Here is a 17,149-nt window from a genome sequence, read left to right on the forward strand (position 1 = left end):
ATTTTTTTTTTTTTTTTTAAAGCCAGCAGCTACAAATACTGCAGCTCCTGACTTTTAGAAAATGAACACTTACCTGTCCAGCACGCATGCGAAGTCGGCAGATGAGGACGAGCAATTGCTCAGTCCTCGGATGCTGCCGCCGCAATGCTCGTAAAGGGAATCAAGGCTTCATTGCCCGGTTCCCTACTGCGCATGCGCAAGTGCGCAGCGAGCCGTCACTGGTCCCCGCTCTCTCCTGGGAACAATGCGTTTCCCAGAAGACAGCAGGGGGGTGACGCGAAGGGGCGTGACTCCTGCGGGAGTCAATACCTAGAAGTGGTGCAAATGCCTGTTTTATACAGGTATCTGCGCCCAATCCCCCCCACCCGAAAGGTGTCAAACGTGACACTGGAGGGGGGGAGGGTTCCAAAAAGCGTAAGTTCCACTTTTGGGTGGAACTACGCTTTAAACATGTTAGAACAACTCCAATTAAAAAGTACATATCTCGTCAAATCTAAATCTGCATGGTGTCCCTGTCCTGCCGATGATGGGAAAACCCACGTATAGGGCTGGAGGAGAAGTTTCGGGACCCTTGTGGGTATAGGGCAGAAGTGATGCCAGCTTGGGGGTGGACCAGCCTGTGCATCTTCTCCAGCCTTGTGAGCACCTCCAACAGCCGTGGTTTTCTATCATCGGCGGGACAGGGACACCATGCAGATTTGGATTTGATATGATATGTCAGTGATGGCGAACCTTGGCACCCCAGATGTTTTGGAACTACATTTCCCATGATTCTCAACTACACTGCAGTCTAGCTGAGCATCATGGGAAATGTAGTTCCAAAACATCTGAGGTGCCAAGGTTCGCCATCGCTGTGATATGTACTTTTTAATGTGAGTAGTTAAAACATAAAAAAAACTGCCTATTGCTGCACTAGATGGCGCTTCCCTTTCTATACTAGGTTCACAGACACTGGAGGGGTGCAGGAAATCGCATGCGATTCTTTGCAGTGCGATTTGAGCCCATTCATTTTGTATCCGGAGTATTTGTGCAACCGGACCGATATCGGTACAACCCTAGAAGCAGCCTCATCCCGCCTCTCTGTACAGGTAATGCTCCACTAACACGTTTCGCCCCACCCACAGGTCGGGTCCTCTATCACTAAGCCCTATGGGTGGGGCAAAATACGTTGGGGGCATGGCCTGGACAGAGCCGTGCTGAGGCTGTTTCTACTATAGTGACTGTTGTGTTCTGATGGTGTGCGGCACTCAGGGTTGTTTCTCTTATTTTTTATTTTATATACGGCATGATTATGATGGAACCACAAAAAGGCCACCATTCTGCATATCGTGTCAGTGTGTAAAGGAATGTGACCACTGAAGGCAAACTGGAGTCCTGTACATATCCTGTGGTCACCTACATCATCGGACTGTCATGTTCTAGACCAGAGACACTGATGAGCAGTGATTGGCGTAATGACGCTCCTGGCTGGTTGATGAGAAGTTCCCGGACTATGTACTGTAAATGCCTAAATAAAAAAAAAAAGGTGAAATGAGGCTCTTGCTAGAAAACATTCTCTGTGACTCCAGATATCTGTCCAGGTTAATAAATGCAAATTTTTGTCGCTGATCGTTTTTTTCCTCATTCAGTTTTTGATGGAAAGGATTTTTTTTTTAACCACTTGCTTATTGGGCACATAAACCCCCTTCGTGCCCAGGCGAAATTTCAGCTTCCGGCACTGCGTCGCTTTAACTGACATTTGCGCGGTCATGCGACGTGGCTCCCAAACAAAATTGGCGTCCTTTTTTCCCCACAAATAGAGCTTTATTTTGGTGGTATTTGATCACCTCTGCGGTTTTTAGTTTTTGCGCTATAAACAAAAAAAGAGCGACAATTTAAAAAAAATATATATATTTTTTACTTGTTGCTATAATACCCTATTTAAAAAAAAAAAAATCGCAATAAGCGACTGGTTTGCGCAAAAGTCATAGCGCCTACAAAATGGGGAACAGAATTATGATTTTTTTTTTTTTTTTTTTACTAGTAACGGCGACGATCTGTGATTTTTATTGGGACTGCGATATTGCGGCGGACATATCGGACACTTTTGACACAATTTTGGGACCATTCACATTTATACAGCGAGCAGTGCTATAAAAATGCACTAATTACTGTATAAATGTGACTGGCAGTGAAGGGGTTAACACTAGGGGGTGAGGAAGGGGTTAAATGTGTATCCTGTGTGTGTTCTAACTGTGTGGGGGGAGGGGGGTGACCGATGCTGTGTCTCTATGTACAAGGGACACAGATCGGTCTCCTCTCCTCTGACAGCACGTGGAGCTCTGTGTTTACACACACAGATCCACGTCCCTGCTGTGTTCCTGACGATCGTGTGTACCCGGCGGACATCGCGGCCCCAAGGTACACGCATCGGCTTCCCAGCGATGCGCCGGGACAGTGTTTACCCACTGCGCGGTCCTCAGGGGCGCGTGCGGGTAATGCACTTTAAATGACGTCCACTTGGCACTTGAGAGCCGCGCTGTTGACATCTTTTGTCAATAGCGCGGGTCTCAAGTGGTTAATAAAGATTTCATGCACATGGGCACATTGACCCATACAGCATAAACAGGCTGTGTATTTTGGTGCCCGATATGTGTAGGTGCGGATACTGTGCATTCAGGACATTACATCTCTACACATGTGCCAATTTACACAAGAAGCAGTGCATAGCTGCATACAGCCGCCTTCACCCATTCAGATCTATGGATGGCTTTACCCAGCACCCGGACACCAAAAATACATTGTGTTATAGAAGAGAATGTGCCCATGTGCGTGAGCCCTTACCCAGTCTATAGGAAAACTTACTGGCATTGGGCACATAGTCATGGAAGATCTTGCCTTAAAGGGGTTGTAAAGGTACAATTTTTTTTTTCCCCCTAAATATCTTCCTTTCCCTTAGTGCAGTCCTCCTTCACTTACCTCATCCTTCCATTTTGCTTTTAAATGTCCTTATTTCTTCTGAGAAATCCTCACTTCCTGTTCTTCTGTCTGTAACTCCACACAGTAATGCGAGGCTTTCTCCCTGGTGTGGAGTGTCGTTGCTCGCCCCCCCTCCCTTGGACTACAGGAGAGTCAGGACGCCCACTAACACACAGCTCCTTTCTCTATCTGCAACGTAGAGAGCGTCCTGACTCTCCCGTAGTCCAAGGGAGGGGGGCGAGCACGACACTCCACACCAGGGAGAAATAATTATTTATTTGTTTTATTAGTAATGGTGGCGATTAGCGTTTTTTTTAAAAAACAATTATCGTGACTGACATTACTGCGGACACATCGGACACTTTTGACGCTATTTTGCGACCATTGTCATTTATACAGAGATCAGTGCTGTAAAAACGCACTGATTACTGTGTAAATGACACTGGCAGTAAAGGGGTTAACCACGAGTGGGCGAGGCAGGGGTTAAATGTGTCCTAGGGAGTGATTCTAACTGTGGGGGGGGGCTGGGCTACAGGTGACACGACACTGATCACTGCTCCCGATGACAGGGAGCAGTAGATCTATGTCATGATGCTAGGCAGAACAGGGAAATGCCTTGTTTACATAGGCATCCCCCTGTGCTGCAGCTCTGTGACACGATCGCGGGATACCGGCGGACATCGAGTCCAAGGGTCCCACGGTCACGGAGCTCAGGGCAGGGAAAATTCAAAGTGACGTAAATATACCGTATTTATCGGGGTATTGCGCGCTCCGGCGTATAGCGCGCATCCTTAATGTGGACCCACATTTTTGTAAAAAAAACATTTTAGTACTTACAGTTTTGGTGTCTTGCGCGGCGTCCATCGGCGGCCTCGTTGGGTCCGGCGTCCGTCTGCGGCTTCGGTGGTGTCGTCCTCGTCGGGTCCGGCGTCCTTCGGCGGTGTCCTTCCCGTGCCGAGTTTGAACCACTGCGCCGGCATATACCGAGCGCAGTACACTCGGGTAGGCGCGGCTCCTCTCGCGGTCACGTCCTGTACGTACAGGACGTGACCGCGAGAGGAGCCGAGCCTGCCCGACTATACCCGAGTGTACTGCGCTCGGTATATGCTGGCGCAGTGATTCAAACTCTGCGTATATCGCGCACCCACGATTTTGCCCTGAATTTCAGGGCAAAAAAGTGCGCGGTATACGCCGATAAATACAGTACGTTGCTTTGAGCAGTCGTGCCATTCTACCGACGTATATGTACAATATAATGTTCTTGAGCAAGGAACATTCCACATTACGCTACCAAAATGAGCGTGTGTTGTAAATTAAATCCAGCAATTGCTCCTGTTTCTTCTTGCTGGAGGTTGCCATTTTTCTGAAGCCCAGAGCCCCTGAGCAGCAGTAAATAATAAAGCAGGACTAACCAGATACATTCCTGGAATGCCGGGATTGCTAGCTGTCACATTTGGTTTCCACAACCAAATTGTTAAACCATCAAATGGCTGGTGTCATAACTGATCACATGCGCAGCACCATGGCAGTTTCAGATCAAACAGCAGCAGCTTCCTTGGCTGTAAAGTATTGTGGGGTTTAATTCCGAATTTAAGGCTGTGACCAGATTGGCCTCTACAAACTCGGCAGTGCCTAAAAATAGAGAACAACTGAGCATGTGCAGAGCAGGGTGAGACATTGGCCCAGATTCTCAAAGGGCTTACGACGGTGCAACGCCATGTACGTCGTCGTAAGTCCTAATCTGGGCCGTCGTATCAATGCGACTGATTCTGAATCAGTTACGCATAGATATCCATTAGATCCGACAGGCGTAAGGCTCTTACGCCGTCGGATCTTAAATGCAATTTTTTTTGTCCGCTAGGTGTCGCCTCCGTCGTTTTCCTTGTCAAATATGCAAATTAGCTAGATACGCAAATTCCCAAACGTACGCGCGGCCGACGCAGTGAAGTTACGATGTTTACGTTAGGTTTTTCCGGCGTAAAGTTGCCCCTGCTATTTGGGGGGCAACCAATGTTAAGTATGGCCGCCGTTCCTGCGTCAAAGTTTATAAATTTACGTTGTTTGCGTAAGTCGTCCGAGAATGAAGCTGGACGCCATTTACGTTCTTGTCGAAACCAATAACGTCATTTGGAGCAATGCACCCTGGGATATTTTTCGGACGGCGCATGCGCAGTACGTTCGGCGCGGGAACGCGCTTAATTTAAATGCTACACACCCCCTACCCGCCGAATTTGAATTAGGCGGGCTTGCGCCGGGTGAATTACGTTACGCCGCCGCAACTTTACACGCAAGTGCTTTGTGAATAAAGCACTTGCATGAAAAACTTGCGGCGGCGTAACGTAGATGACATACGTTACGCCGCCGCAGAGATACGCCCGATCTACGAGAATCTGGGCCATTGTTTTTCCCGGGTTTTAAACAGGATAGGCACTTATTTTTTAAAAAGATAACTTCTTCACGTTTCATAACATGTTCCACCTATACTGAGGGTGTAACATCTTCTGAAAGGACAGACCCCCCTCCGCCACTGTGACAGCTAGCAATTAAAAAAATAGTAATGGAGGCGATCAGCGACCTATAATGGGATGTGATAGTGCGGCAGACAATCTGACACTAACTTTCCCTGGGGGGGGGGGGGTCTGGCGGCTAACTAACTGATACTAATGCAATGATCAGTGTTAACCGCTTAAGCCCCGGACCAATATGCAGGTTAAGGACCTGGCCCCTTTGCGATTCGGCACTGCGTCGCTTTAACTGACAATTGCGCGGTCGTGCGACGTGGCTCCCAAACAAAATTGGCGTCCTTTTTTCCCCACAAATAGAGCTTTCTTTTGGTGGTATTTGATCACCTCTGCGTTTTTTATTTTTTGCGCTATAAACCAAAATAGAGCGTCAATTTTGAAAAAAATTCAATATTTTTTACTTTTTGCTATAATAAATATCCCCCAAAAATATAAAAAAAAATTTTTTTTCCTCAGTTTAGGCCGATACGTATTCTTTTACATATTTTTCGTAAAAAAAAAATTCGCAATAAGCGTTTATTGATTGGTTTGCGCAAAAGTTATAGCGTCTACAAAATAGGGGATAGTTTTATGGCATTTTTATTAATTATTTTAATATTTTTTTTACTAGTAATGGCGGCGATCGGTGATTTTTGTTTTCGTGACTGCGACATTACGGCGGACACTATTGACACATTTTTGGTACCATTGTAATTTTCACAGCGAAAAGTGCTATAAAAATGCACTGATTACTGTGAAAATGACGATGGCAGTGAATGGGTTAACCACTAGGGGGCGCTAAAGGGTTAAGTGTGTACTAATGTGTTTTTTCTAACTGTAGGGGGGTGGGGCTGGACGTGTGACGTCACTGATCGTCGTTCTATATCAGGGAACAGACGATCAGTGACAAGCCACACAGAAGAACGGGGAAGGTTTGTTTACACTCACCTCTCCCCGTTCTTCAGCTCCTGTGACCTGATCGCAGGACACCGGCGGCGATCAGGTACGCGGGCGCGATCACAGAGCTTCGGACCGGGTCACAAGCGAGCCGACAGCGGCGCGCTCGCGACCCACGGCTGGGCTCTTAAAGGGGACGTACAGGTACGTCCATGTGCCCAGCCGTGCCATTCTGTCGCCGTATATCGTCGTGCGGCGGTCCTTTAGTGGCTAATACCAGATATGCAATTAGCGGACCTCCAGCTGTTGCAGAACTACAAGTTCCATGAGGCATAGCAAGACTGACAGCCACAAGCATGACACCCAGAGGCAGAGGCATGATGGGACTTGTAGTTTTTCAACAGCTGGGAGGACCGCTAATGGCATATCCCTGTCCTACTCTATCACTGTACTAATGAGACTAATTACAGGCCGCCCATACGCAGTACAGTCCTCAGGCTGGCCCCTTTAGCAGGCATAGCTACACTATATTACCAAAAGTATTGGGACGCCTGCCTTTACATGCACATGAACTTTAATAACATCCCAGTCTTAGTCTGTATGATTCAATCAATATTGAGTTGGCCCCGCCCTTTGCAGCTATAACATCTTCACCTCTTCTTTCTGAGAAAGCTGTCTACAAGGTTTAGGAGTGTGTCTATGGGAATGTTTGACCATTCTTCCAGAAGTGCGTTTGTGAGGTCAGCCACTGATGTTGGACGAAAAGGACTGGCTTGCAGTCTCCACTGTGATTTATCGGATTGAGATCAGGACTCTGTGCAGGCCAGTCCTCCACCCCCAAACTCGCTCATCTATGTCTATTGATTGTCACCATCAGACAGGACCAATAGTCCGCAGCTTAAAACCTTTCACTCACGGGACATCAGCTGGCAGATGTGTACAATTATAATGATGTGCCGCTGTCCATCCTCCGCAGAATGGAGTGTGCAGCACTTTAATAGGCCCTCTTCTTCTTTGATGCTCGAGCGTTCACCATCAAACGGGACCACAAGTTATCATGTTAAAGCCTCCGACTTTGGACTTTGAGTTCTCCCTTACATCGGTGTCCTCAGCAGAGTTCTCCCTTACATCGGTGTCCTCAGCAGAGTTCTCCCTTACATCGGTGTCCCCGACGGAGTTCTCCCTTACGTCCAGTGGCGGCTGGTGCTCAAAGTTTTTGGGGGGCGCAAACGAAAAAAAAAAAAAAATTGCAGCCTCACTGTGCCCATCAAATGCAGCCACTGTGCCATCAATTGTCACCACTGTGCCATGCCATCAAACGCAGCCACTGTGCCCATCAATTGTCACCACTGTTCCATGCCATCAAATGCAGCCACTGTGCCCATCAATTGTCACCACTGTTCCATGCCATCAAATGCAGCCACTGTGCCCATCAATTGTCGCCACTGTGCCAATTGTCACCACTGTGCCCTTTAATTGCCACCACTGTGCCCATTGTCCCCATTGTCGCCGCTGTGCCCTGTAAAACCCCCCCAGCACTCACCTTTCTGGAAGTCAGCCATCCTCCTAGTCTTTCCACGTCCCTCGATGTCTTCTCCCGCCCTGGATGACGCTTCAGCCAATCAGGTTACTGATAACCAGAACCGGTGAACCTGATTGGCTGAGACCCCTGTCAGTCTTATCCAAGGATTGCACCCCCCGTACATTCTCTGGATAAGCATCCGCAAGGCTGAGGGCTGTACTCGGAAAGCCTATCAGAGCCGCTGGCTTCTGATAGGCACTTCCGCACAGCCAACCAGCTACTGTTATTCAGGTGGCCGGCGCTTAAGGTCCGGCCATCTGAATAGACCAGCGGCCGGCAACAATATCATAGATTCATGCAATGCAATGAATGTATGTTATTGTAATCAGTGGCGGTGCGAGAGCCAGAGGGGTGGGGTGCTCCAGCGCCCTCTATGGACGCACCACCGCTGCTTACGTCGGTGTCCCCGGTGGAGTTCTCCCTTACATCGGTGTCCCCGGAGGAGTTCTCCCTTACATCGGTGTCCCCGGAGGAGTTCTCTCTTACATCGGTGTCCCCGGAGGAGTTCTCCCTTACATCGGTGTCCCCGGAGGAGTTCTCTCTTACATCGGTGTCCCCGGAGGAGTTCTCCCTTACATCGGTGTCCCCGGAGGAGTTCTCCCTTACATCGGTGTCCCCGGAGGAGTTCTCCCTTACATCGGTGTCCCCGGAGGAGTTCTCCCTTACATCGGTGTCCCCGAAGGAGTTCTCCCTTACATCGGTGTCCCCGAAGGAGTTCTCCCTTACGTCGGTGTCCCCAGAGAAGTTCTCCCTTACATCGGTGTCCCCGGAGTTCTCCCTTACATCGGTGTCCCCGAAAGAGCTCTCCCTTACATCGGTGTCCCCGGAGGAGTTCTCCCTTACATCAGTGTCTTACATCGGTGTGCCCGGCGGAGTTCCCCATTTCATCAGCGTCCCCAGAGAAGTTCTCCCTTACATCGGTGTCCCCGGAGTTCTCCCTTACATCGGTGTCCCCGAAAGAGCTCTCCCTTACATCGGTGTCCTCGGAGTTCTCCCTTACATCGGTGTCCCCGGAGGAGTTCTCCCTTACATCGGTGTCCCCGGAGGAGTTCTCCCTTACATCAGTGTCTTACATCGGTGTGCCCGGCGGAGTTCCCCATTTCATCAGCGTCCCCAGAGAAGTTCTCCCTTACATTGGTGTCCCCGGCGGAGTTCTCCCTTACATCGGTGTCCCCGGAGGAGTTCTCCCTTACATCGGTGTCCCCGGCGGAGTTCTCCCTTACGTCAGTGTCCCCGGAGGAGTTCTCCCTTACATCGGTGTCCCCGGCGGCGTTCTCCCTTACGTCAGTGTCCCCGGAGGAGTTCTCCCTTACATCGGTGTCCCCGGAGTTCTCCCTTACATCGGTGTCCCCGGAGGAGTTCTCCCTTACATCAGTGTCCCTGGAGTTCTCCCTTACATCGGTGTCCCCGGAGGAGTTCTCCCTTACATCAGTGTCCCCGGAGTTCTCCCTTACATCGGTGTCCCCGGAGGAGTTCTCCCTTACATCGGTGTCCCCGGCGGAGTTCTCCCTCACGTCAGTGTCCCCGGAGGAGTTCTCCCTTACATCGGTGTCCCCGGAGTTCTCCCTTACATTGGTGTCCCCGGAGGAGTTCTCCCTTACATCAGTGTCCCCGGAGTTCTCCCTTACGTCCAGTGGCGGCTGGTGCTCAAAGTTTTTGGGGGGCGCAAACGAAAAAAAAAAAAAAATTGCAGCCTCACTGTGCCCATCAAATGCAGCCACTGTGCCATCAATTGTCACCACTGTTCCATGCCATCAAACGCAGCCACTGTGCCCATCAATTGTCACCACTGTGCCAATTGTCACCACTGTGCCCTTTAATTGCCACCACTGTGCCCATTGTCCCCATTGTCGCCGCTGTGCCCTGTAAAATCCCCCCCCCCCAGCACTCACCTTTCTGGAAGTCAGCCATCCTCCTAGTCTTTCCACGTCCCTCGATGTCTTCTCCCGCCCTGGATGACGCTTCAGCCAATCAGGTTACTGATAACCAGAACCGGTGAACCTGATTGGCTGAGACCCCTGTCAGTCTTATCCAAGGATTGCACCCCCCGTACGTTCTCTGGATAAGCATCCGCAAGGCTGAGGGCTGTACTCGGAAAGCCTATCAGAGCCGCTGGCTTCTGATAGGCACTTCCGCACAGCCAACCAGCTACTGTTATTCAGGTGGCCGGCGCTTAAGGTCCGGCCATCTGAATAGACCAGCGGCCGGCAACAATATCATAGATTCATGCAATGCAATGAATGTATGTTATTGTAATCAGTGGCGGTGCGAGAGCCAGAGGGGTGGGGTGCTCCAGCGCCCTCTATGGACGCACCGCCGCTGCTTACGTCAGTGTCCCCGGAGGAGTTCTCCCTTACATCGGTGTCCCCGGAGGAGTTCTCCCTTACATCGGTGTCCTCGGAGTTCTCCCTTACATCGGTGTCCCCGGAGGAGTTCTCCCTTACATCGGTGTCCCCGGAGGAGTTCTCTCTTACATCGGTGTCCCCGGAGGAGTTCTCTCTTACATCGGTGTCCCCGGAGGAGTTCTCCCTTACATCGGTGTCCCCGGAGGAGTTCTCCCTTACATCGGTGTCCCCGGAGGAGTTCTCCCTTACATCGGTGTCCCCGGAGGAGTTCTCCCTTACATCGGTGTCCCCGAAGGAGTTCTCCCTTACGTCGGTGTCCCCAGAGAAGTTCTCCCTTACATCGGTGTCCCCGGAGTTCTCCCTTACATCGGTGTCCCCGAAAGAGCTCTCCCTTACATCGGTGTCCCCGGAGGAGTTCTCCCTTACATCGGTGTCCCCGGAGGAGTTCTCCCTTACATCGGTGTCCCCGGAGGAGTTCTCCCTTACATCGGTGTCCCCGGTGGAGTTCTCCCTTACATCAGTGTCTTACATCGGTGTGCCCGGCGGAGTTCCCCATTTCATCAGCGTCCCCAGAGAAGTTCTCCCTTACATTGGTGTCCCCGGCGGAGTTCTCCCTTACATCGGTGTCCCCGGAGGAGTTCTCCCTTACATCGGTGTCCCCGGCGGAGTTCTCCCTTACATCAGTGTCCCCGGAGGAGTTCTCCCTTACATCGGTGTCCCCGGCGGAGTTCTCCCTTACATCAGTGTCCCCGGAGGAGTTCTCCCTTACATCGGTGTCCCCGGCGGAGTTCTCCCTTACATCGGTGTCCCCGGAGGAGTTCTCCCTTACATCGGTGTCCCCGGAGTTCTCCCTTACATTGGTGTCCCCGGAGGAGTTCTCCCTTACATCAGTGTCCCCGGAGTTCTCCCTTACATCGGTGTCCCCGGAGGAGTTCTCCCTTACATCAGTGTCCCCGGAGTTCTCCCTTACATCGGTGTCCCCGGAGGAGTTCTCCCTTACATCGGTGTCCCCGGAGGAGTTCTCCCTTACATCGGTGTCCCCGGCGGAGTTCTCCCTTACATCGGTGTCCCCGGAGGAGTTCTCCCTTACATCGGTGTCCCCGGAGTTCTCCCTTACATTGGTGTCCCCGGAGGAGTTCTCCCTTACATCAGTGTCCCCGGAGTTCTCCCTTACATCGGTGTCCCCGGAGGAGTTCTCCCTTACATCAGTGTCCCCGGAGTTCTCCCTTACATCGGTGTCCCCGGAGTTCTCCCTTACATCGGTGTCCCCGAAAGAGCTCTCCCTTACATCGGTGTCCCCGGAGGAGTTCTCCCTTACATCAGTGTCTTACATCGGTGTGCCCGGCGGAGTTCCCCATTTCATCAGCGTCCCCAGAGAAGTTCTCCCTTACATTGGTGTCCCCGGCGGAGTTCTCCCTTACATCGGTGTCCCCGGAGGAGTTCTCCCTTACATCGGTGTCCCCGGCGGAGTTCTCCCTTACATCGGTGTCCCCGGAGTTCTCCCTTACGTCGGTGTCCCCGGAGAAGTTCTCCCTTACGTCGGTGTCCCCGGAGGAGTTCTCCCTTACATCGGTGTCCCCGGAGGAGTTCTCCCTTACATCGGTGTCCCCGGAGGAGTTCTCCCTTACATCGGTGTCCCCGGAGGAGTTCTCCCTTACGTCGGTGTCCCCGGAGAAGTTCTCCCTTACGTCGGTGTCCCCGGAGTTCTCCCTTACGTCGGTGTCCCCGGAGGAGTTCTCCCTTACATTGGTGTCCCCGGAGTTCTCCCTTACATTGGTGTCCCCGGAGGAGTTCTCCCTTACATCAGTGTCCCCGGAGTTCTCCCTTACATCGGTGTCCCCGGAGGAGTTCTCCCTTACATTGGGGTCCCCGGAGGAGTTCTCCCTTACATCAGTGTCTTACATCGGTGTGCCCGGCGGAGTTCCCCATTTCATCAGCGTCCCCAGAGAAGTTCTCCCTTACATTGGTGTCCCCGGCGGAGTTCTCCCTTACATCGGTGTCCCCGGAGGAGTTCTCCCTTACATCGGTGTCCCCGGAGTTCTCCCTTACATCGGTGTCCCCGGAGTTCTCCCTTACGTCAGTGTCCCCGGAGGAGTTCTCCCTTACATCGGTGTCCCCGGAGGAGTTCTCCCTTACATCGGTGTCCCCGGAGGAGTTCTCCCTTACGTCGGTGTCCCCGGAGTTCTCCCTTACGTCGGTGTCCCCGGAGTTCTCCCTTACGTCGGTGTCCCCGGAGGAGTTCTCCCTTACATCAGTGTCTTACATCGGTGTCCCCGGAGGAGTTCCCCCTTTCATCAGCGTCCCCAGAGAAGTTCTCCCTTACATTGGTGTCCCCGGCGGAGTTCTCCCTTACATCGGTGTCCCCGGAGGAGTTCTCCCTTACATCGGTGTCCCCGGAGGAGTTCTCCCTTACATCGGTGTCCCCGGAGTTCTCCCTTACATCGGTGTCCCCGGAGTTCTCTCTTACATCGGTGTCCCCGGCGAAGTTCTCCCTTACATCGGTGTCCCCCGCAAAGTTCTCCCTTACGTCTGTGTCCCCGAAGGAGTTCTCCCTTACGTCTGTGTCCAAGATGCGGACTGCGCATGCCCATTCTATGCGTCACACCACAGAGAGCGAGGCAGAATCTTACATTTGGATTCTGTCTCTACGCGCGCTCTCCATGGCTTTCCTTTCATCAGAAGGACGAAAGGAAAACTTTCGTCAGGGAAACGCTTTCGATGAACTGCGCATGCCCGTTCTATACGTCTCGACAGCTGATCGGTACAGCAGGCGCAGCTGGAGTGACGTAACGTTTTGCGCATGTGCATTGCGTCGGATGCATCCTTGGCTCCTCCTCCCCTCCTGGTGGTTGCAGGGCGCGTTGCTCTATAAACATTAGATTTCTGGGCGTGGCTTGCTTCCCCTGCGTGACAGACTCGGCGCCCCCGTCCTCAGTTCCTCCCCCCACACTCTCCGCCTGGCAGGAAGAAGCGATCATGGCTGCTTCTGACGGGGACGATTCTCTGTATCCCATCGCCGTCCTCATCGATGAGCTGCGGAATGAGGACGTGCAGGTGAGGAGACATGATACTACTACTGCCGCCGGCTGGGGGCATTGTAGGCCTCAGGAGGGGCCCTTACCCTGAGGGGGAGTCATTCACCTTCTATTCCTGTAGAGGGGCCCCTCATAGTGTAAGGAGGGCCCTTATCATGCATGCAGAGGTGGAGGGGCCTTTACTATGTATGATGACTGTGTTTTGGCCCCTGACCATCAAGGGGGCCCTCAGGCATAAAGTGGAGGGATAAAAAGTATGATCACCTCATCTGTATCGGGGGGCCTGAAGTCAGGGGCCCCTCACAGTGTCAGTGTGGAGGAGAAGGGGCCCTTACCCTGTACACTGAAAGCGTTTTGGCCCCTGGCCATCAACGGGGGCCCTCAGTCCGCAGGCTTGAGGCGGAGGGGACCCTACAGTGGTTAATTTGAGGGGCCCTTACCCTGTTAGACAAAAGGGTTCCTGAGGTGGAGGGGCCCCTCAGTGTCAGTATGGGGGGCCCCTCAGTGTCAGTATGGGGGGCCCTTACCTTGTAGAATTAAAAAAAGTATGTTCCCCCTTAACAGTATTGGGGTAACCTGAAGTCAAGGGCCCCTGACAGTGTCAGCCTGGGGGTAGCAGGGCCCCTCACCATGTACGCTTCAAGTGTATTGTCCCGCAGGTTTGAGGTGGAGGGGCCCCTCACAGTGTACACTTGGTGTATTGGCCCTCAGGCTTGAGGTGGAGGGGGCCCCTCACAGTGTTCCAGGGGATCCATTGTTTGGTTATTGTTCTCTGTAGGGGATCTATTTTACTGCTTTTAATGTTCTCCTTAACAAATTCCATACAAGCTACCTAGCACCACTAAATGATACTTGGTTTTGTTTTCCTTAAAAGGGGTGGTACTGGGAGGTGGGTAGGTGGTGGAACCATGGAACAGTCCTTGGAGGTGGGTAAGGGGGTGGAACGGTCCTTTGAGCTGGGTAAGGGGGTGGAACGGTCCCTTGGAGGTGGGTAGGGGGGTGGAACGGTCCCTTGGAGGTGGGTAGGGGGGTGGAACGGTCCCTTGGAGGTGGGTAGGGGGGGTGGAACGGTCCCTTGGAGGTGGGTAGGGGGGTGGAACGGTCCCTTGGAGGTGGGTAGGGGGGTGGAACGGTCCCTTGGAGGTGGGTAGGGGGGTGGAACGGTCCCTTGGAGGTGGGTAGGGGGGTGGAACGGTCCCTTGGAGGTGGGTAGGGGGGTGGAACGGTCCCTTGGAGGTGGGTAGGGGGGTGGAACGGTCCCTTGGAGGTGGGTAGGGGGGTGGAACGGTCCCTTGGAGGTGGGTAGGGGGGTGGAACGGTCCCTTGGAGGTGGGTAGGGGGGTGGAACGGTCCCTTGGAGGTGGGTAGGGGGGTGGAACGGTCCCTTGGAGGTGGGTAGGGGGGTGGAACGGTCCCTTGGAGGTGGGTAGGGGGGTGGAACGGTCCCTTGGAGGTGGGTAGGGGGGTGGAACGGTCCCTTGGAGGTGGGTAGGGGGGTGGAACGGTCCCTTGGAGGTGGGTAGGGGGGTGGAACGGTCCCTTGGAGGTGGGTAGGGGGGTGGAACGGTCCCTTGGAGGTGGGTAGGGGGGTGGAACGGTCCCTTGGAGGTGGGTAGGGGGGTGGAACGGTCTTTGGAGGTGGGTAGGGGGGTGGAACGGTCCCTGGAGGTGGGTAGGGGGGTGGAACCATGGAACGGTCCTTTGGGGTGGAACCATGGAACAGTCTTTGGAGATGGAACGGTCTTTGGATTTGGGTAGGGGGTAGAAACAAGTGGTGACTTGGAAGAGGGGGGTACCTGCACTCTATTCTCTGAGGGGGAAAAAAAAGCCCTGGTCCCCCTGTAGTCACTTTGGAGGTCCTGACATTATTTCTTCTTTGTCTGCAGCTCCGTCTGAACAGTATTAAGAAGCTCTCCACGATTGCTTTGGCTTTGGGTGTAGAAAGGACCCGCAGTGAGCTTCTGCCATTCCTGACAGGTAAGTGTGTCTTATGGGAGAAGAGAACCGACTTTTCTTTTGCCTATGATCGAAAATGGCATTTACTGTTTACACCAATTATGAAAGAGATGCTGCCTCTTGCCTATACAGGAAAATGGGTCACATGATTCTTCATACCCAAAAAGTGTTTTTCTCTAAGGCTCCGTTCACACTTGTACAACTCCAAAGTCATGCAACTTTGGGGTGCAACTTGGTTGTGACTTGTTGTCCCTCTGCAAATGCAGACCCACGTTTGCACCACTGTTGCTTGTAAAACATTCTGGTACGACTTTCATGCAACTTTTAAGGGGGGGTTAAGCTTGAAGTCTTTGGCCCTGCAAGTCGGACCAAAGTAGTGGATGAACTACTTTAAAGTCGCTGTGACTTTAAAGCGGAGCCCCCCCCATTTGGCACCATTCAGGGGGGGGGGGGGGACAGGTACCCATGGACATCTGGGGTGCCAAGGTTCGCCATCACTGCTCTATAACTTGTCCTCCGGAAGATATTGTAGTGGACAGTTGGGACATTACCTGACACTTATTGAGGACCAGTGACACAGTGATAAAAATATGCGCTGTCACTGTACTAATGACACCAGCAGGGAAGGGGTTAAACATCGAGGGTGATGAGTGTTCACGGTGTGCCTAGCCAGTGTTTTCCAACAGTGTGGAATGTGCTTTTACTAGGGGAAGGCATGGATTAATTCCTTCCCTACTGACAAATCGGCCATCTGCCTTGTTTACATAGGCAGATCACCGTTCTGCCCGGGTGCCGGCAGACATCGGGTCCATGGGAGCCACTGATCAGCTCCTGCTGTGTAGAATTACAGCAGGAGCAAGCCACCGGCGACATGCATTTGTGACCGATACCTGAAAGTACAGGATTACGTGTGTGTATGTATGTATGTATGTATGTATATATATATATATATATATGTGTGTGTGTGTGTGTGTGTGTATGTGTATATATATATATATATATATATTTTGTTTGTGTGTGATGCTGCGTAGCAGTAAAACTGCTATAGAGTGGTTATATAGCATTTTAAGTGTTCAGTAATTGGTTGTAAAAGGAAAGCTAGATGTAATTTACTCCTTTTGTTACCCAGGAGGCTTCAAGTTACCGAAGAAGGCTGGTAGCATAGAGGTATAAGGTCAGAGAAGGATAACTTGTAGAATAAGGATTCTCAAAGGGACAATCCACACATGAGAAGGCAGTAATATTGGTGCTGGGGTGTTTATATTAGATGTTAGTTTATTCAGATTTGGAGTGCTCTCCTTGCTGGAGAGGAAGCTGTAAATGAGAACCTGCAGTGTGAGGATCTCCCTGCTTCATTCATTTTGTGGATATATGTTTTCCTGATTGTTTTTGAATATTTCCTACCAGTCATTGGGGGCAACGCTGACATATGGGAGCCAAACCATGATCTCTACAAAGATGGCTGCCCCCCCCGCACAAAGATCCAGTGCAGTAAAAGGCCTTGTTATGGTAGTGTGGAAAAGATTAGCTTCAGAAATACTACAGATAACACTGGAGACTCTTATCTTAAATATGGGGGGGGGGTTGGAGATTGCAAAATCTGGTGCAGCTCTGCATAGTAACCAATCTGCTTCCATTTATTGTTTTTGTTAAAACTTAATTGAGCAAGCTGAAGTCAGAAGTGGATTGGCTGCTATGCAGACCTGCACCAGATTTTGCACTCTCCAGTTTTAGTAAATCAACCCAAATGGTGTGCTTACTTTTATATATTAAATTGTTACTAGCAGATTGTTACACTGTGGAGGGGTTTAAATGAGAGGGACGGGCAAAGCTCTTTTGGCCATACTTCTGAGAGCTTCTGAAAGGCAGAGCACA

At 51.7% G+C, this 17,149-nt stretch overlaps 1 protein-coding gene across 1 annotated transcript in view; it reads left to right on the top strand.

The window, feature by feature from the left end:
- The first annotated feature begins 13,187 nt into the window (after window positions 1–13,187).
- The window catches only part of LOC120916441 (serine/threonine-protein phosphatase 2A 65 kDa regulatory subunit A alpha isoform), a 34,981-nt gene continuing 31,019 nt past the window's right edge, over window positions 13,188–17,149 (top strand). Inside the window, exons 1-2 of the mRNA XM_040327413.1 lie at window positions 13,188–13,337; window positions 15,205–15,295. Of these exons, the coding sequence (XP_040183347.1) occupies window positions 13,260–13,337; window positions 15,205–15,295 (169 nt within the window). The 5' untranslated portion in view covers window positions 13,188–13,259. The remainder of the gene's footprint in view (window positions 13,338–15,204; window positions 15,296–17,149) is intronic.

The sequence above is a fragment of the Rana temporaria genome, chromosome 10, assembly GCF_905171775.1.
Source record: "Rana temporaria chromosome 10, aRanTem1.1, whole genome shotgun sequence".
Classification (NCBI taxonomy): Eukaryota; Metazoa; Chordata; class Amphibia; order Anura; family Ranidae; genus Rana; species Rana temporaria.